Source organism: Oncorhynchus keta, chromosome 8 (genome assembly GCF_023373465.1).
Source record: "Oncorhynchus keta strain PuntledgeMale-10-30-2019 chromosome 8, Oket_V2, whole genome shotgun sequence".
Classification (NCBI taxonomy): Eukaryota; Metazoa; Chordata; class Actinopteri; order Salmoniformes; family Salmonidae; genus Oncorhynchus; species Oncorhynchus keta.
Window position 1 is genome coordinate 39,207,562 of NC_068428.1, and position 16,455 is coordinate 39,224,016.

The 16,455-nt window shown below is 45.9% G+C and overlaps 1 protein-coding gene across 10 annotated transcripts in view; it reads left to right on the plus strand.

Annotated features, from left to right (window-relative positions):
• The window catches only part of LOC118381229 (coiled-coil domain-containing protein 85C-A-like), a 120,686-nt gene extending 114,705 nt beyond the window's left edge, over positions 1-5,981 (plus strand). For 2 of the 10 annotated variants that reach the window (XM_052524165.1, XM_052524166.1), the window contains exons 4-6: positions 2,309-2,404; positions 2,660-2,761; positions 5,835-5,981. In XM_052524165.1, the coding sequence (XP_052380125.1) occupies positions 2,309-2,404; positions 2,660-2,761; positions 5,835-5,924 (288 nt within the window). In that variant the 3' untranslated portion in view covers positions 5,925-5,981. The other 8 variants (XM_052524170.1, XM_052524174.1, XM_052524168.1 and 5 more) reach the window with 6 other exon arrangements.
• The last annotated feature ends 10,474 nt before the right edge of the window (positions 5,982-16,455 follow it).

The window sequence follows — 16,455 nt, forward strand, 5'->3', positions numbered from 1 at the left end:
AGACCCAGTCCAAAGGCCCTACATACAGAACTATATGTTCTATTATAAACTGTGTGGTTCGAGCCCTGAATGCTGATTGGCTGAAATCCGTAGTATATCTTATTATGTTCATAACTAGTTTATAATAGCAATAAGGCACCTCGGGGGTTTGTGGAATAAGTCACCTCGGGGGGTTGTGGAATAAGTCACCTCGGGGGGTTGTGGAATAAGGCACCTCAGGCTTTGTGGAATAAGGCACCTCGGGGGTTTGTAGAATAAGGCACCTCGGGCTTTGTGGAATAAGGTACCACAGGGGTTTGTGGAATAGGGCACCTCGGGCTTTGTGGAATAAGGTACCACGGGGGTTTGTGGAATTGGGCACCTCGGGGGGTTGTTGAATAGGGCACCTTGGGGGTTTGTGGAATAGGGCACATCTGGGGTTTGTGGAATAGGGAACCTCGGGGGTTTGTGGAATAGGGCACCTCGGAGTTCGTGGGGTTTGTGGAATAGGGCACCTCGGGGGTTTGTTGAATAGGGCACCTCGGGGGTTTGTGGAATAGGGCACCTCGGGGGTTTGTGGAATAGGGCACCTCGGGGGTTTGTGGAATAGGGCACCTCAGGGGTTTGTGGAATAGGGCACCTCGGGGGTTTGTGGAGTTGGGCACCTCGGGGGTTTGTGGAATAGGGCACCTGGGGGGTTTGTTGAATAGGGCACCTCAGGGGTTTGTGGAATAGGGCACCTCGGGGATTTGTTGAATTGGGCACCTCGGGGTTTGTGGTATAAGGCCAATATATCACGGCTAAGGGCTGTATCGTGCCTAAGGCCAGCCCTTAACCGTGCATCTTGTTTTGGTCCAGTTGTCATGACATCTCCGCGTCTCCATCTCATTATGGTCTGTACTGTGATTGATTGGCTGGCTTCTGATGTGTTCATCCAAGCGTAAGAGATGGCCTTAGTGGAACACGCGCACAGGGACACAGAGACAGAGACACAGAGCGAGAGAGAGATGATTCTGAACTTCCTGTTCTCTCTTAGTTAATAGTTAGTTAATAGGATGGCTTCTTCTCCCATCACCATCATCGTGGTTTTATATTTAGTTGGCCCTCTGCCCTCTCTTAGTTCTGCCCCACTTCCACTTTCAGGTCGCGTTGTGTGTGAGTGTGCATGTTTTAGTTAGACAACACTGCCTTCATTTCATTCACGCCGACACTAGATAGTCCGCTCCTATTCCTCGTTTTAACACCGTATCCCATAGTTTCTAACAGTGTGTTAACCTACAGACCATAGTTTCTAACAGTGTGTTAACCTACAGACCATAGTTTCTGACAGTGTGTTAACCTACGGACCATAGTTTCTAACAGTGTGTTAACCTACAGACCATAGTTTCTAACAGTGTGTTAACCTACAGACCATAGTTTCTAACAGTGTGTTAACCTACAGACCATAGTTTCTAACAGTGTGTTAACCTACAGACCATAGTTTCTAACAGTGTGTTAACCTACAGACCATAGTTTCTAACAGTGTGTTAACCTACGGACCATAGTTTCTAACAGTGTGTTAACCTACAGACCATAGTTTCTAACAGTGTGTTAACCTACAGACCATAGTTTCTAACAGTGTGTTAACCTACGGACCATAGTTTCTAACAGTGTGTTAACCTACGGACCATAGTTTCTAACAGTATTTCTCTCTCCCTGTACTGGAAGACCTAAAACAGACTGATTATGCAGGGAACTGAGCCAGGACTCAACAATCATATGAATAGTAAACACCACCTGGAGCTGTGTGTTTCTCTGCACTGTCCAAAACCTTTACTTATACAAAAGCCTTACCCAGCAAGGAATAGAAGCCATATCTGGCCCAGCACAGCAGTTCTGCTAACACATCTCACACGGTGGGTTTCACCTACAAAATAAAGGAAGGAACAAAAGGAATGTTACTTTTGTGGTTAGGCCTTACCTATACAGTAAGTAAGTAACTTCAAGCAATTACAAATAGTTTGGAATAGCAGTCACGAATGGTCACCTCCCCAACAGACTAACTCGGTCTTTCTCCTCTCTCAGGGCACGGTTGGTCGCCTCCCCACCAGACTAACTCGGTCTTTCTCCTCTCTCAGGGCACGGTTGGTCGCCTCCCCACCAGACTAACTCGGTCTTTCTCCTCTCTCAGGGCACGGTTGGTCGCCTCCCCACCAGACTAACTCGGTCTTTCTCCTCTCTCAGGGCACGGTTGGTCGCCTCCCCACCAGACTAACTCGGTCTTTCTCCTCTCTCAGGGCACGGTTGGTCGCCTCCCCACCAGACTAACTCGGTCTTTCTCCTCTCTCAGGGCACGGTTGGTCGCCTCCCCACCAGTGAGTCAACCCCGGTAACAGGCTACCTGCCCTGTGTTCAGAAACCAGAGTCTGTGGTCCACGCTATGAAGGTATGACAACTTGACCTTATCTCTCACACAGACTTGGGTTCAAATACATGTGTATTTGTGGATCTGGTTTTTAAAATGATTTTCTCTGTGTATTTGATTTATTTTAAAATGACAAAACAAGGACTTTTACTTGAGAATCCATTGTATCTGCAGGACTAGGTTGTTGTTGATGTGTTGTGAGAGACTGCTGCTTTAAACAATGAATCACATTGATTCCCTAACTTGGTTTCATGACCATATGCCTGATTGTACCAGGTGTTGGAGGTGCATGAGAACCTGGATAAGAAGCAGGGCCCAGAGGACTACGAGGAGGATCTGAGTGAGAAGGAGAAGGCCATCGTCAGAGAGATGTGTAATGTAAGGAGTCTTTTCATTCTCCTTCTCTCTCTTTTCATCCGTCTCCCTCACCTCATGCGTTATTAGTGCAGGTAGAAACATGAGTATTGGTTTTCTGGGTCTTGTAAATACATCGCCGTGGCCTATTTTGCTCAGAGCTATGAAGCACTAGGAGGAACTGTAGCTTTGTTGTACGGTCTCTATCTCTCTCATCCTGCAAGCAGTGTTCTAATTGGAGCGTGTTGTTCCATTGTGGAGCAGTGTTCTAATTGGAGCGTGTTGTTCCATTGTGGAGCAGTGTTCTAATTGGAGTGTGTTGTTCCATTGTGGAGCAGTGTTCTAATTGGAGCGTGTTGTTCCATTGTGGAGCAGTGTTCTAATTGGAGTGTGTTGTTCCATTGTGGAGCAGTGTTCTAATTGGAGCGTGTTGTTCCATTGTGGAGCAGTGTTCTAATTGGAGCGTGTTGTTCCATTATGGAGCAGTGTTCTAATTGGAGTGTGTTGTTCCATTGTGGAGCAGTGTTCTAATTGGAGCGTGTTGTTCCATTGTGGAGCAGTGTTCTAATTGGAGCGTGTTGTTCCATTGTGGAGCAGTGTTCTAATTGGAGCGTGTTGTTCCATTGTGGAGCAGTGTTCTAATTGGAGCGTGTTGTTCCATTGTGGAGCAGTGTTCTAATTGGAGCGTGTTGTTCCATTGTGGAGCAGTGTTCTAATTGGAGCGTGTTGTTCCATTGTGGAGCAGTGTTCTAATTGGAGTGTGTTGTTCCATTGTGGAGCAGTGTTCTAATTGGGGCGTGTTGTTCCATTGTGGAGCAGTGTTCTAATTGGAACGTGTTGTTCCATTGTGGAGCAGTGTTCTAATTGGAGCGTGTTGTTCCATTGTGGAGCAGTGTTCTAATTGGAGCGTGTTGTTCCATTGTGGAGCAGTGTTCTAATTGGAGCGTGTTGTTCCATTGTGGAGCAGTGTTCTAATTGGAGTGTGTTGTTCCATTGTGGAGCAGTGTTCTAATTGGGGCGTGTTGTTCCATTGTGGAGCAGTGTTCTAATTGGAGCGTGTTGTTCCATTGTGGAGCAGTGTTCTAATTGGAGCGTGTTGTTCCATTGTGGAGCAGTGTTCTAATTGGAGTGTGTTGTTCCATTGTGGAGCAGTGTTCTAATTGGAGCGTGTTGTTCCATTGTGGAGCAGTGTTCTAATTGGAGCGTGTTGTTCCATTGTGGAGCAGTGTTCAGTGGAGCGTGTTGTTCCATTGTGGGCATTGGAGCGTGTTGTTCCATTGTGGAGCAGTGTTCTAATTGAGAGCGTGTTGTTCCATTGTGGAGCAGTGTTCTAATTGGAGCGTGTTGTTCCATTGTGGAGCAGTGTTCTAATTGGAGCTTGTTGTTCCATTGTGGAGCAGTGTTCTAATTGGAGCGTGTTGTTCCATTGTGGAGCAGTGTTCTAATTGGAGCGTGTTGTTCCATTGTGGAGCAGTGCTCTAATTGGAGCGTGTTGTTCCATTGTGGAGCAGTGTTCTAATTGGATCGTGTTGTTCCATTGTGGAGCAGTGTTCTAATTGGAGCGTGTTGTTCCATTGTGGAGCAGTGTTGTTCCATTGTGGAGCAGTGTTGTTGTTGTTCCATTGTGGAGCAGTGTTCTAATTGGAGCGTGTTGTTCCTGTGTCTATGTTCCATTGTGGAGCAGTGTTCTAATTGGAGCGTGTTGTTCTATTGTGGAGCAGTGTTCTAATTGGAGCGTGTTGTTCCATTGTGGAGCAGTGTTCTAATTGGAGCGTGTTGTTCCTGTGTCTCTGTTCCATTGTGGAGCAGTGTTCTAATTGGAGCGTGTTGTTCCTGTGTCTCTGTTCCATTGTGGAGCAGTGTTCTAATTGGAGCGTGTTGTTCCATTGTGGAGCAGTGTTCTAATTGGAGCGTGTTGTTCCATTGTGGAGCAGTGTTCTAATTGGAGCGTGTTGTTCCATTGTGGAGCAGTGTTCTAATTGGAGCGTGTTGTTCCATTGTGGAGCAGTGTTCTAATTGGAGCGTGTTGTTCCTGTGTCTCTGTTCCATTGTGGAGCAGTGTTCTAATTGGAGCGTGTTGTTCCATTGTGGAGCAGTGTTCTAATTGGAGCGTGTTGTTCCATTGTGGAGCAGTGTTCTAATTGGAGCGTGTTGTTCTATTGTGGAGCAGTGTTCTAATTGGAGCGTGTTGTTCCATTGTGGAGCAGTGTTCTAATTGGAGCGTGTTGTTCCTGTGTCTCTGTTCCATTGTGGAGCAGTGTTCTAATTGGAGCGTGTTGTTCCATTGTGGAGCAGTGTTCTAATTGGAGCGTGTTGTTCCTGTGTCTCTGTTCCATTGTGGAGCAGTGTTCTAATTGGAGCGTGTTGTTCCATTGTGGAGCAGTGTTCTAATTGGAGCGTGTTGTTCCATTGTGGAGCAGTGTTCTAATTGGAGCGTGTTGTTCCATTGTGGAGCAGTGTTCTAATTGGAGCGTGTTGTTCCATTGTGGAGCAGTGTTCTAATTGGAGCGTGTTGTTCCTGTGTCTCTGTTCCATTGTGGAGCAGTGTTCTAATTGGAGCGTGTTGTTCCATTGTGGAGCAGTGTTCTAATTGGAGCGTGTTGTTCCATTGTGGAGCAGTCTTCTAATTGGAGCGTGTTGTTTCTGTGTCTCTGTTCCATTGTGGAGCAGTGTTCTAATTGGAGCGTGTTGTTCCATTGTGGAGCAGTGTTCTAATTGGAGCGTGTTGTTCCATTGTGGAGCTGTGTTCTAATTGGAGCGTGTTGTTCCTGTGTCTCTGTTCCATTGTGGAGCAGTGTTCTAATTGGAGCGTGTTGTTCCATTGTGGAGCAGTGTTCTAATTAGTGTGTTGTTCCTCTGTGTCTCTGTTCCCATGTGTTCTAATTGGAGTCTTTTGTAAGAGGCTCCCGCAGCCCAACTGTCAGAGCAATTAATCTATCTGAGGGGGCCCTCCATTATTTAAAGCCTTCACCTTCCTCCATCTCAGAGAGAGAGGAGAGAGAAGAGAGAAGAGAGAAGAGAGAAGAGAGGAGAGAGGAGAGAGGAGAGAGAGAACATAACCCTTTTGTTTGTGTTTTCTTTGTGTCTGTGTGTTCAGGTGGTGTGGAGAAAGCTGGGCGACGCAGCAGGAGCTAAGCCGTCCATCAGACAGCATCTCTCTGGCAACCAGTTCAAAGGCCCTCTGTAGTCCACGGCAACCAGAGAGGAAGACGAACTATGCTCACCTGACACCACCTCCACTCCTACTGTTTACACTACTCATAACACCCTGTTCCCACTTCAGTTCCCATCACCCACTATTCCCCTGGGATATGGCTTTTGTCCAGATGGGATATGGCTTTTGTCCAGATGGGATATGGCTTTTGTCCAGATGGGATGCAGCTTTTGTCCAGATGGGTTATGGCTTTTGTCCAGATGGGATGCAGCTTTTCTCCAGATGGACTTTTTGTAGCAGGTTAGAACCTCCGCAGCAGGATAATTAACGTAGCATGTTAGGAGAATTACGTTTAGGTTAGATAAAATGCAACAAATCCACTTTTGGCATTCATTTGACAAACTGTATCCCTTCTAGATATGACCTGGTACATGTGACCTGGACATTATACGACCCAGGAAAGGTACAGAATGGATATCTGTCTCTCACTTCGCCAACTCCCCATACATACATTTATTCTGAACTTCCAGTGTTGATAACTGGCAGCTACTTTCACTGATTTGCCATGATCCTCGTATCATTGATTTCATCATCTTCTCCTGGGCCTGGTTTCCCGATAGAGATGGAACTTCGGCTTATGACTGTTTTAACCATACGTCTTTCCTACAAAGGCCCAAGATGTAACATGCGTCTTTCCTACAAAGGCCCAAGATGTAACATGAGTCTTTCCTACAAAGGCCCAAGATGTAACATGAGTCTTTCCTACAAAGGCCCAAGATGTAACATGAGTCTTTCCTACAAAGGCCCAGGATGTAACATGAGTCTTTCCTACAAAGGCCCAAGATGTAACATGAGTCTTTCCTACAAAGGCCCAGGATGTAACATGAGTCTTTCCTACAAAGGCCCAGGATGTAACATGAGTCTTTCCTACAAAGGCCCAAGATGTAACATGAGTCTTTCCTACAAAGGCCCAAGATGTAACATGAGTCTTTCCTACAAAGGCCCAAGATGTAACATGAGTCTTTCCTACAAAGGCCCAGGATGTAACATGAGTCTTTCCTACAAAGGCCCAGGATGTAACATGAGTCTTTCCTACAAAGGCCCAGGATGTAACATGAGTCTTTCCTACAAAGGCCCAAGATGTAACATGAGTCTTTCCTACAAAGGCCCAGGATGTAACATGAGTCTTTCCTACAAAGGCCCAAGATGTAACATGAGTCTTTCCTACAAAGGCCCAAGATGTAACATGAGTCTTTCCTACAAAGGCCCAGGATGTAACATGAGTCTTTCCTACAAAGGCCCAGGATGTAACATGAGTCTTTCCTACAAAGGCCCAGGATGTAACATGAGTCTTTCCTACAAAGGCCCAAGATGTAACATGAGTCTTTCCTACAAAGGCCCAAGATGTAACATGAGTCTTTCCTACAAAGGCCCAAGATGTAACATGAGTCTTTCCTACAAAGGCCCAAGATGTAACATGAGTCTTTCCTACAAAGGCCCAAGATGTAACATGAGTCTTTCCTACAAAGGCCCAAGATGTAACATGAGTCTTTCCTACAAAGGCCCAGGATGTAACATGAGTCTTTCCTACAAAGGCCCAAGATGTAACATGAGTCTTTCCTACAAAGGCCCAGGATGTAACATGAGTCTTTCCTACAAAGGCCCAGGATGTAACATGAGTCTTTCCTACAAAGGCCCAAGATGTAACATGAGTCTTTCCTACAAAGGCCCAGGATGTAACATGAGTCTTTCCTACAAAGGCCCAGGATGTAACATGAGTCTTTCCTACAAAGGCCCAAGATGTAACATGAGTCTTTCCTACAAAGGCCCAGGATGTAACATGAGTCTTTCCTACAAAGGCCCAAGATGTAACATGAGTCTTTCCTACAAAGGCCCAGGATGTAACATGAGTCTTTCCTACAAAGGCCCAAGATGTAACATGAGTCTTTCCTACAAAGGCCCAGGATGTAACATGAGTCTTTCCTACAAAGGCCCAGGATGTAACATGAGTCTTTCCTACAAAGGCCCAGGATGTAACATGAGTCTTTCCTACAAAGGCCCAGGATGTAACATGAGTCTTTCCTACAAAGGCCCAGGATGTAACATGAGTCTTTCCTACAAAGGCCCAGGATGTAACATGAGTCTTTCCTACAAAGGCCCAGGATGTAACATGAGTCTTTCCTACAAAGGCCCAAGATGTAACATGAGTCTTTCCTACAAAGGCCCAGGATGTAACATGAGTCTTTCCTACAAAGGCCCAAGATGTAACATGAGTCTTTCCTACAAAGGCCCAGGATGTAACATGAGTCTTTCCTACAAAGGCCCAGGATGTAACATGAGTCTTTCCTACAAAGGCCCAGGATGTAACATGAGTCTTTCCTACAAAGGCCCAGGATGTAACATGAGTCTTTCCTACAAAGGCCCAGGATGTAACATGAGTCTTTCCTACAAAGGCCCAGGATGTAACATGAGTCTTTCCTACAAAGGCCCAGGATGTAACATGAGTCTTTCCTACAAAGGCCCAAGATGTAACATGAGTCTTTCCTACAAAGGCCCAGGATGTAACATGAGTCTTTCCAACAAAGGCCCAAGATGTAACATGAGTCTTTCCTACAAAGGCCCAGGATGTAACATGAGTCTTTCCTACAAAGGCCCAGGATGTAACATGAGTCTTTCCTACAAAGGCCCAAGATGTAACATGAGTCTTTCCTACAAAGGCCCAGGATGTAACATGAGTCTTTCCTACAAAGGCCCAAGATGTAACATGAGTCTTTCCTACAAAGGCCCAGGATGTAACATGAGTCTTTCCTACAAAGGCCCAGGATGTAACATGAGTCTTTCCTACAAAGGCCCAGGATGTAACATGAGTCTTTCCTACAAAGGCCCAAGATGTAACATGAGTCTTTCCTACAAAGGCCCAGGATGTAACATGAGTCTTTCCTACAAAGGCCCAAGATGTAACATGAGTCTTTCCTACAAAGGCCCAGGATGTAACATGAGTCTTTCCTACAAAGGCCCAGGATGTAACATGAGTCTTTCCTACAAAGGCCCAGGATGTAACATGAGTCTTTCCCAAAGGGATGTAACATGAGTCTTTCCTACAAAGGCCCAAGATGTAACATGAGTCTTTCCTACAAAGGCCCAGGATGTAACATGATGTAACTTTCCTACAAAGGCCCAAGATGTAACATGAGTCTTTCCTACAAAGGCCCAAGATGTAACATGAGTCTTTCCTACAAAGGCCCAAGATGTAACATGAGTCTTTCCTACAAAGGCCCAGGATGTAACATGAGTCTTTCCTACAAAGGCCCAGGATGTAACATGAGTCTTTCCTACAAAGGCCCAGGATGTAACATGAGTCTTTCCTACAAAGGCCCAGGATGTAACATGAGTCTTTCCTACAAAGGCCCAAGATGTAACATGAGTCTTTCCTACAAAGGCCCAGGATGTAACATGAGTCTTTCCTACAAAGGCCCAGGATGTAACATGAGTCTTTCCTACAAAGGCCCAAGATGTAACATGAGTCTTTCCTACAAAGGCCCAGGATGTAACATGAGTCTTTCCTACAAAGGCCCAAGATGTAACATGAGTCTTTCCTACAAAGGCCCAGGATGTAACATGAGTCTTTCCTACAAAGGCCCAAGATGTAACATGAGTCTTTCCTACAAAGGCCCAGGATGTAACATGAGTCTTTCCTACAAAGGCCCAGGATGTAACATGAGTCTTTCCTACAAAGGCCCAGGATGTAACATGAGTCTTTCCTACAAAGGCCCAAGATGTAACATGAGTCTTTCCTACAAAGGCCCAGGATGTAACATGAGTCTTTCCTACAAAGGCCCAGGATGTAACATGAGTCTTTCCTACAAAGGCCCAGGATGTAACATGAGTCTTTCCTACAAAGGCCCAGGATGTAACATGAGTCTTTCCTACAAAGGCCCAAGATGTAACATGAGTCTTTCCTACAAAGGCCCAGGATGTAACATGAGTCTTTCCTACAAAGGCCCAGGATGTAACATGAGTCTTTCCTACAAAGGCCCAGGATGTAACATGAGTCTTTCCTACAAAGGCCCAGGATGTAACATGAGTCTTTCCTACAAAGGCCCAGGATGTAACATGCGTTTCCCAAAACGCCACACAGAGAGAACATTCGCTCAGTGCCTTCGTTGGAGCATGTTTCACACGGCGGTGGGATGGAACGAAAGGCATCGCTGCTCTCGGATCAGCTTTCTTCCATTCAAATCTTACCATGACATTAGAATTATTCCACAATACTGACGATGGATCAGCTACCTAGATATTATCACCTACGGCTGCAAAGTATTGAGGCGGCTTAATCTAATGCCTACCCTATAACAATGAGCTTTATCAAGATGTGGAACATCACTGTGCACATGTTTAAACACATCATTAAATAGAATGAGGCACAAATTGCAGACAGGAGCCAAACAGTAAAACAAAATCTAAATTGAATGAACATGAAATTTCTTTCAGTATCGTCGAAATACAATATATAGTATATTCTGTAGGTGGGCTATTTATTTGTCGTCTCATTTCATTTGAAGCATATTTTTTCCTTCACTTGTTTGTATTAATTGGCAGAGACATTGGCAACTTTGTATTTGTACTCAACTTCATTCTGAAGTTTTCGGCGGTCACAGAGAGAGACGGATAAACATCTTGATTCTTTGTTTAGCGGAGGTTTTCTGTGTATAAAGTGATGCGGTAGGTATCTAACGACGTACTTTGCTGTTCACACGCCGAGCATTCGGATGCAGTCAGTAAATAACAAGCGTTTTTCAAGTACAATTTTAGTAATGTTGGTTTTGGGAAACAGCTCTTGAGATTTAACGATGCTCCTACGAAGTTACTAACGATGAAATGAGCCTTTAGATGCTCTTGGGAACCTGGGCCCTTTTGTTTTGTTTTATGCTGAATAGAAACCCAGATGAGCTCTATAAGAAGTCCCCTAGAATAGGACCAGTGTCACTTTAAACCAGTAGAGCTGCATGGTTACTATAGCAGGGCTTCAGGTAGAGCTGCATGGTTACTATAGGAGGGCTTCAGGTAGAGCTGCATGGTTACTATAGCAGGGCTTCAGGTAGAGCTGCATGGTTACTATAGCAGGGCTTCAGGTAGAGCTGCATGGTTACTATAGCAGGGCTTCAGGTAGAGCTGCATGGTTACTATAGCAGGGCTTCAGGTAGAGCTGCATGGTTACTATAGCAGGGCTTCAGGTAGAGCTGCATGGTTACTATAGCAGGGCTTCAGGTAGAGCTGCATGGTTACTATAGGAGGGCTTCAGGTAGAGCTGCATGGTTACTGTAGCAGGGCTTCAGGTAGAGCTGCATGGTTACTATAGCAGGGCTTCAGGTCGAGCTGCATGGTTACTATAGCAGGGCTTCAGGTAGAGCTGCATGGTTACTATAGCAGGGCTTCAGGTAGAGCTGCATGGTTACTATAGCAGGGCTTCAGGTAGAGCTGCATGGTTACTATAGCAGGGCTTCAGGTAGAGCTGCATGGTTACTATAGCAGGGCTTCAGGTAGAGCTGCATGGTTACTATAGGAGGGCTTCAGGTCGAGCTGCATGGTTACTATAGCAGGGCTTCAGGTAGAGCTGCATGGTTACTATAGCAGGGCTTCAGGTAGAGCTGCATGGTTACTATAGCAGGGCTTCAGGTCGAGCTGCATGGTTACTATAGCAGGGCTTCAGGTCGAGCTGCATGGTTACTATAGCAGGGCTTCAGGTAGAGCTGCATGGTTACTGTAGCAGGGCTTCAGGTAGAGCTGCATGGTTACTATAGCAGGGCTTCAGGTAGAGCTGCATGGTTACTATAGCAGGGCTTCAGGTAGAGCTGCATGGTTACTGTAGCAGGGCTTCAGGTAGAGCTGCATGGTTACTATAGCAGGGCTTCAGGTAGAGCTGCATGGTTACTATAGCAGGGCTTCAGGTAGAGCTGCATGGTTACTATAGCAGGGCTTCAGGTAGAGCTGCATGGTTACTATAGCAGGGCTTCAGGTAGAGCTGCATGGTTACTATAGCAGGGCTTCAGGTAGAGCTGCATGGTTACTGTAGCAGGGCTTCAGGTAGAGCTGCATGGTTACTATAGCAGGGCTTCAGGTAGAGCTGCATGGTTACTATAGCAGGGCTTCGGGTAGAGCTGCATGGTTACTGTAGCAGGGCTTCAGGTAGAGCTGCATGGTTACTATAGCAGGGCTTCAGGTAGAGCTGCATGGTTACTATAGCAGGGCTTCAGGTAGAGCTGCATGGTTACTATAGCAGGGCTTCAGGTAGAGCTGCATGGTTACTGTAGCAGGGCTTCAGGTAGAGCTGCATGGTTACTGTAGCAGGGCTTCAGGTAGAGCTGCATGGTTACTATAGCAGGGCTTCGGGTAGAGCTGCATGGTTACTATAGCAGGGCTTCAGGTCGGGGCAACATCTGTGATCTGTGAAAAGTAACGATGTGATAACATCAGATATGGTTTGATAGTCCGTTTTGGGTTACAAGTGTCTCGTATGCACAGATCTAGGATCAGCTTCACTCTCCTTCAACCCCGATCTTGAGCATTTAGAGGTCACATACAGAACTGACTGTGGATCAGTGTCTAGGAACAATGTCATCCCACTCCTTTATAGTACTTCCCATAAGAACCCAGCTTCTCTGTCAGTTTTGTCTCTCTGGTTGATTAGCATAATTAGCATAAGCTAATGCTAGCATTAGAATCATTTTAATTAGCGTCCAAAGTGTAAATTTGTGTTACCCACTGTGACGTACATACCTTGTGCCCTGTGCTCATAAGATGTCTATAATTAACACAAAACTACAGAGGTCACTTTTAAAACTTGTGTAAAATATGTATAAAGACATAGCATTACTGTTTATCGTTTATTTAGACTTTTTGTTTGTTATTATTCTAGGTTGACCATGTGATGAAATTGACTGTTTTATGGGTTTTATGTTTTACAAAAGCACTCAGTCGAACCGTAAATAGGGCTGTTTCTATGGTAACCACTCATATTTTTACTGTATTTTGGTTTAACAAATTATTATTTTATCTCTTCAAACGAATCAAGGCCATTTGGAATCGAAACAGCCTCAGCCAAGAGTCAATGGAGCGATCTTATTTTTTGAGGAAAATGTACAAAAAAAAAAATGTTTTAACTAAAATGTACACCGTTGTGTAAGACAATCATATTTCTCAGGTTGGGAAATAACGAGAGCTTTATCCCAACTCTTCTGTGACTCTGAAGACAGGATGGTTTGTAGTCTTTCTTTCTGTTGGTCTGGCTGTATACTGTAGTTCTCTGTGAACAGACTGAGGACACCTGCTTCATACAGGGTTGGAGACTGCGGAACACATTTGCTGCATTCATTTCGTATGAAATAATGTTTCAGAAATATTCTGTGAAATTTAAAAAGCTTTCATGCTACTGTCATAAAGGGAAGATCAGACTAATTTGGTTATCTACTGTAATAACTACTAATCAAACTACTGTACAACACCATGTTTATTGAAAGCTACAAAATAAATGGAATGGTTTATATTTCTTCAATTAGCATAATATTAATTAGGCTTTTTAGCCATGGTGAATCCAGGAGATGAGTTTCAGCAGTGAAACAGTGTTTTGTAAACAGCAGTGTTTTGTAAAAGGATTTTCTGTTGGAACGTGAGAAAGAGCAAGTCTTCCCTTAGAGTTATTCCTTGACGAAGTCAGATGAAATAAGTGCTGTTATGATCAAACTGTTCATTGCCATGTGTTTCGATAAGAGCTCTCCCATTATAGGGCTGCCATGTGATTGGCCCGTTTATGATTTTAACCTATCGGGAGATTTTGATTGGGTAATTGGTTAATAAGTCACTGATTGACAGCTCAACCTCTCCTGACACTAGTACTTTTTTGTTCCTAATTAGAACATCATTGAGGCTTCAGACTGTACAATCTCACGGTTCCGCCTCGGTTCTCGCTAATGGGGTCTAGTACAAAAAATAAAATCAAAGAATAGATTTTTTTTGAAGTGTCATTTCTTTCTGGAACAACTGGTTTGTAGCTATGAGAGGAGATGATTTGTAATATTTTTCAGTCTGGCATTTTGTGCCATGTTTTTCTCTGCATGGGAGTTTGATTTGGAACCTGTGTTTTAAAACAACTTCTGTGTATATGCTAAACCAGAAGACATGATGATCCTGGTCTGCATATGAAATATCACCCTATTCCCGGGTGCAGGACTTTCCCAAACTCCAACCGGGTGCACGGTTTGACGTTTACGTAGCAGTACACAGCTGATTCAAATAACCAACTCATCATCAATTAATCAGCTGTGTAGTGCCATGGCAAAAACCAAAACGTGTACCAGGGGGGGCCCCGGGACCGAGTTTGGGAAACCCTGCCCTAGTGCATTACTTTTGACCACAGAGTTGTGCTGAACCTAGACAAAAGTAGTGCACTATATAGGGAACAGGGTGCCATTTCAGACACAAACCTAGTGTTAATGCTAACTACTCCTGTAGTTACTAGCATTACTGTAAAGTAAGTGTTTTTTCATTAATTTAGCTGAGACCAGATAGATACTCTAAAATTATGAATAAATGTACTAGGCCACTGAGATGATTTTGGGAAGAAAAATAAATTAACTTTCTTTGTAGTTCTGTGTCTTCTCTGAGATAATGTGGGAGGAAACGCTGACTTGAGCCCACTGATTAACACTAAACAACACATACAAACCCTTCTGTACTGAAGAACTGACAGGGTGGCAGGTAGCCTAGCGGTTAGAGTGGAGGGGCGGCAGGTAGCCTAGCGGTTAGAGTGGAGGGGCGGCAGGGAAACTAGCGGTTAGAGTGGAGGGGCGGCAGGTAGCCTAGCGGTTAGAGTGGAGGGGCGGCAGGTAGCCTAGCGGTTAGAGTGGAGGGGCGGCAGGTAGCCTAGCGGTTAGAGTGGAGGGGCGGCAGGTAGCCTAGCGGTTAGAGTGGAGGGGCGGCAGGTAGCCTAGCGGTTAGAGTGGAGGGCGGCAGGTAGCCTAGCGGTTAGAGTGGAGGGGCGGCAGGTAGCCTAGCGGTTAGAGTGGAGGGGCGGCAGGTAGCCTAGCGGTTAGAGTGGAGGGGGCAGGTAGCCTAGCGGTTAGAGTGGAGGGCGGCAGGTAGCCTAGCGGTTAGAGTGGAGGGGCGGCAGGTAGCCTAGCGGTTAGAGTGGAGGGGCGGCAGGTAGCCAAGCGGTTAGAGTGGAGGGGCGGCAGGTAGCCAAGCGGTTAGAGTGGAGGGCGGCAGGTAGCCTAGCGGTTAGAGTGGAGGGGCGGCAGGTAGCCTAGCGGTTAGAGTGGAGGGGTGGCAGGTAGCCTAGCGGTTAGAGTGGAGGGTGGCAGGTAGCCTAGCGTTTAGAGTGGAGGGGTGGCAGGTAGCCTAGCGGTTAGAGTGGAGGGGTGGCAGGTAGCCTAGCGGTTAGAGTGGAGGGCGGCAGGTAGCCTAGCGGTTAGAGTGGAGGGGTGGCAGGTGGAGCCTAGCGGTTAGAGTGGAGGGGTGGCAGGTAGCCTAGCGTTTAGAGTGGAGGGGCGGCAGGTAGCCTAGCGGTTAGAGTGGAGGGGTGGCAGGTAGCCTAGCGGTTAGAGTGGAGGGGTGGCAGGTAGCCTAGCGGTTAGAGTGGAGGGGTGGCAGGTAGCCTAGTGGTTAAGAGAGTTGGGACAGTAACTGAAAGGTTTCTGGTTCGAACCCACAACCTGACCATGTGTAATCTGTCAATGTGCCCTTGAGCAAGGCATGTAACCCTAATTGCTCCTGTAAGTCTCTGGATAAGAGCTTCTGCTAAATGATACATTAAAATGAATTTAGAACTTGAGCAAAGCTGCCCTCTGCTGGTAAAGTTGTTGAATGTACTGTATTTTGCTGAGAAAACAGATTAACATTTCAAAGTGGATTAACGGTATTAACGGTATTGGGGAAAACAAAGTTACCACAGGTACCGTTTAAGCCACTGGTCAGTAGATGTGTGGTTGTGGTGAGGGGTGTCAGTAGATGTGTGGTTGTGGTGAGGGGTGTCAGTAAATGTGTGGTTGTGGTGAGGGGTGTCAGTAGATGTGTGGTTGTGGTGAGGGGTGTCAGTAGATGTGTGGTGAGGGGTGTCAGTAGATGTGTGGTTGTGGTGAGGGGGTGTCAGTAGATGTGTGGTTGTGGTGAGGGGTGTCAGTAGATGTGTGGTTGTGGTGAGGGGTGTCAGTAGATGTGTGGTTGTGGTGAGGGGTGTCAGTAGATGTGTGGTTGTGGTGAGGGGTGTCAGTAGATGTGTGGTTGTGGTGAGGGGTGTCAGTAGATGTGTGGTTGTGGTGAGGGGTGTCAGTAGATGTGTGGTTGTGGTGAGGGGTGTCAGTAGATGTGTGGTTGTGGTGAGGGGTGTCAGTAGATGTGTGGTTGTGGTGAGGGGTGTCAGTAAATGTGTGGTTGTGGTGAGGGGTGTCAGTAAATGTGTGGTTGTGGTGAGGGGTGTCAGTAGATGTGTGGTGAGGGGTGTCAGTAAATGTGTGGTTGTGGTGAGGGGTGTCAGTAGATGTGTGGTTGTGGTGAGGGGTGTCAGTAGATG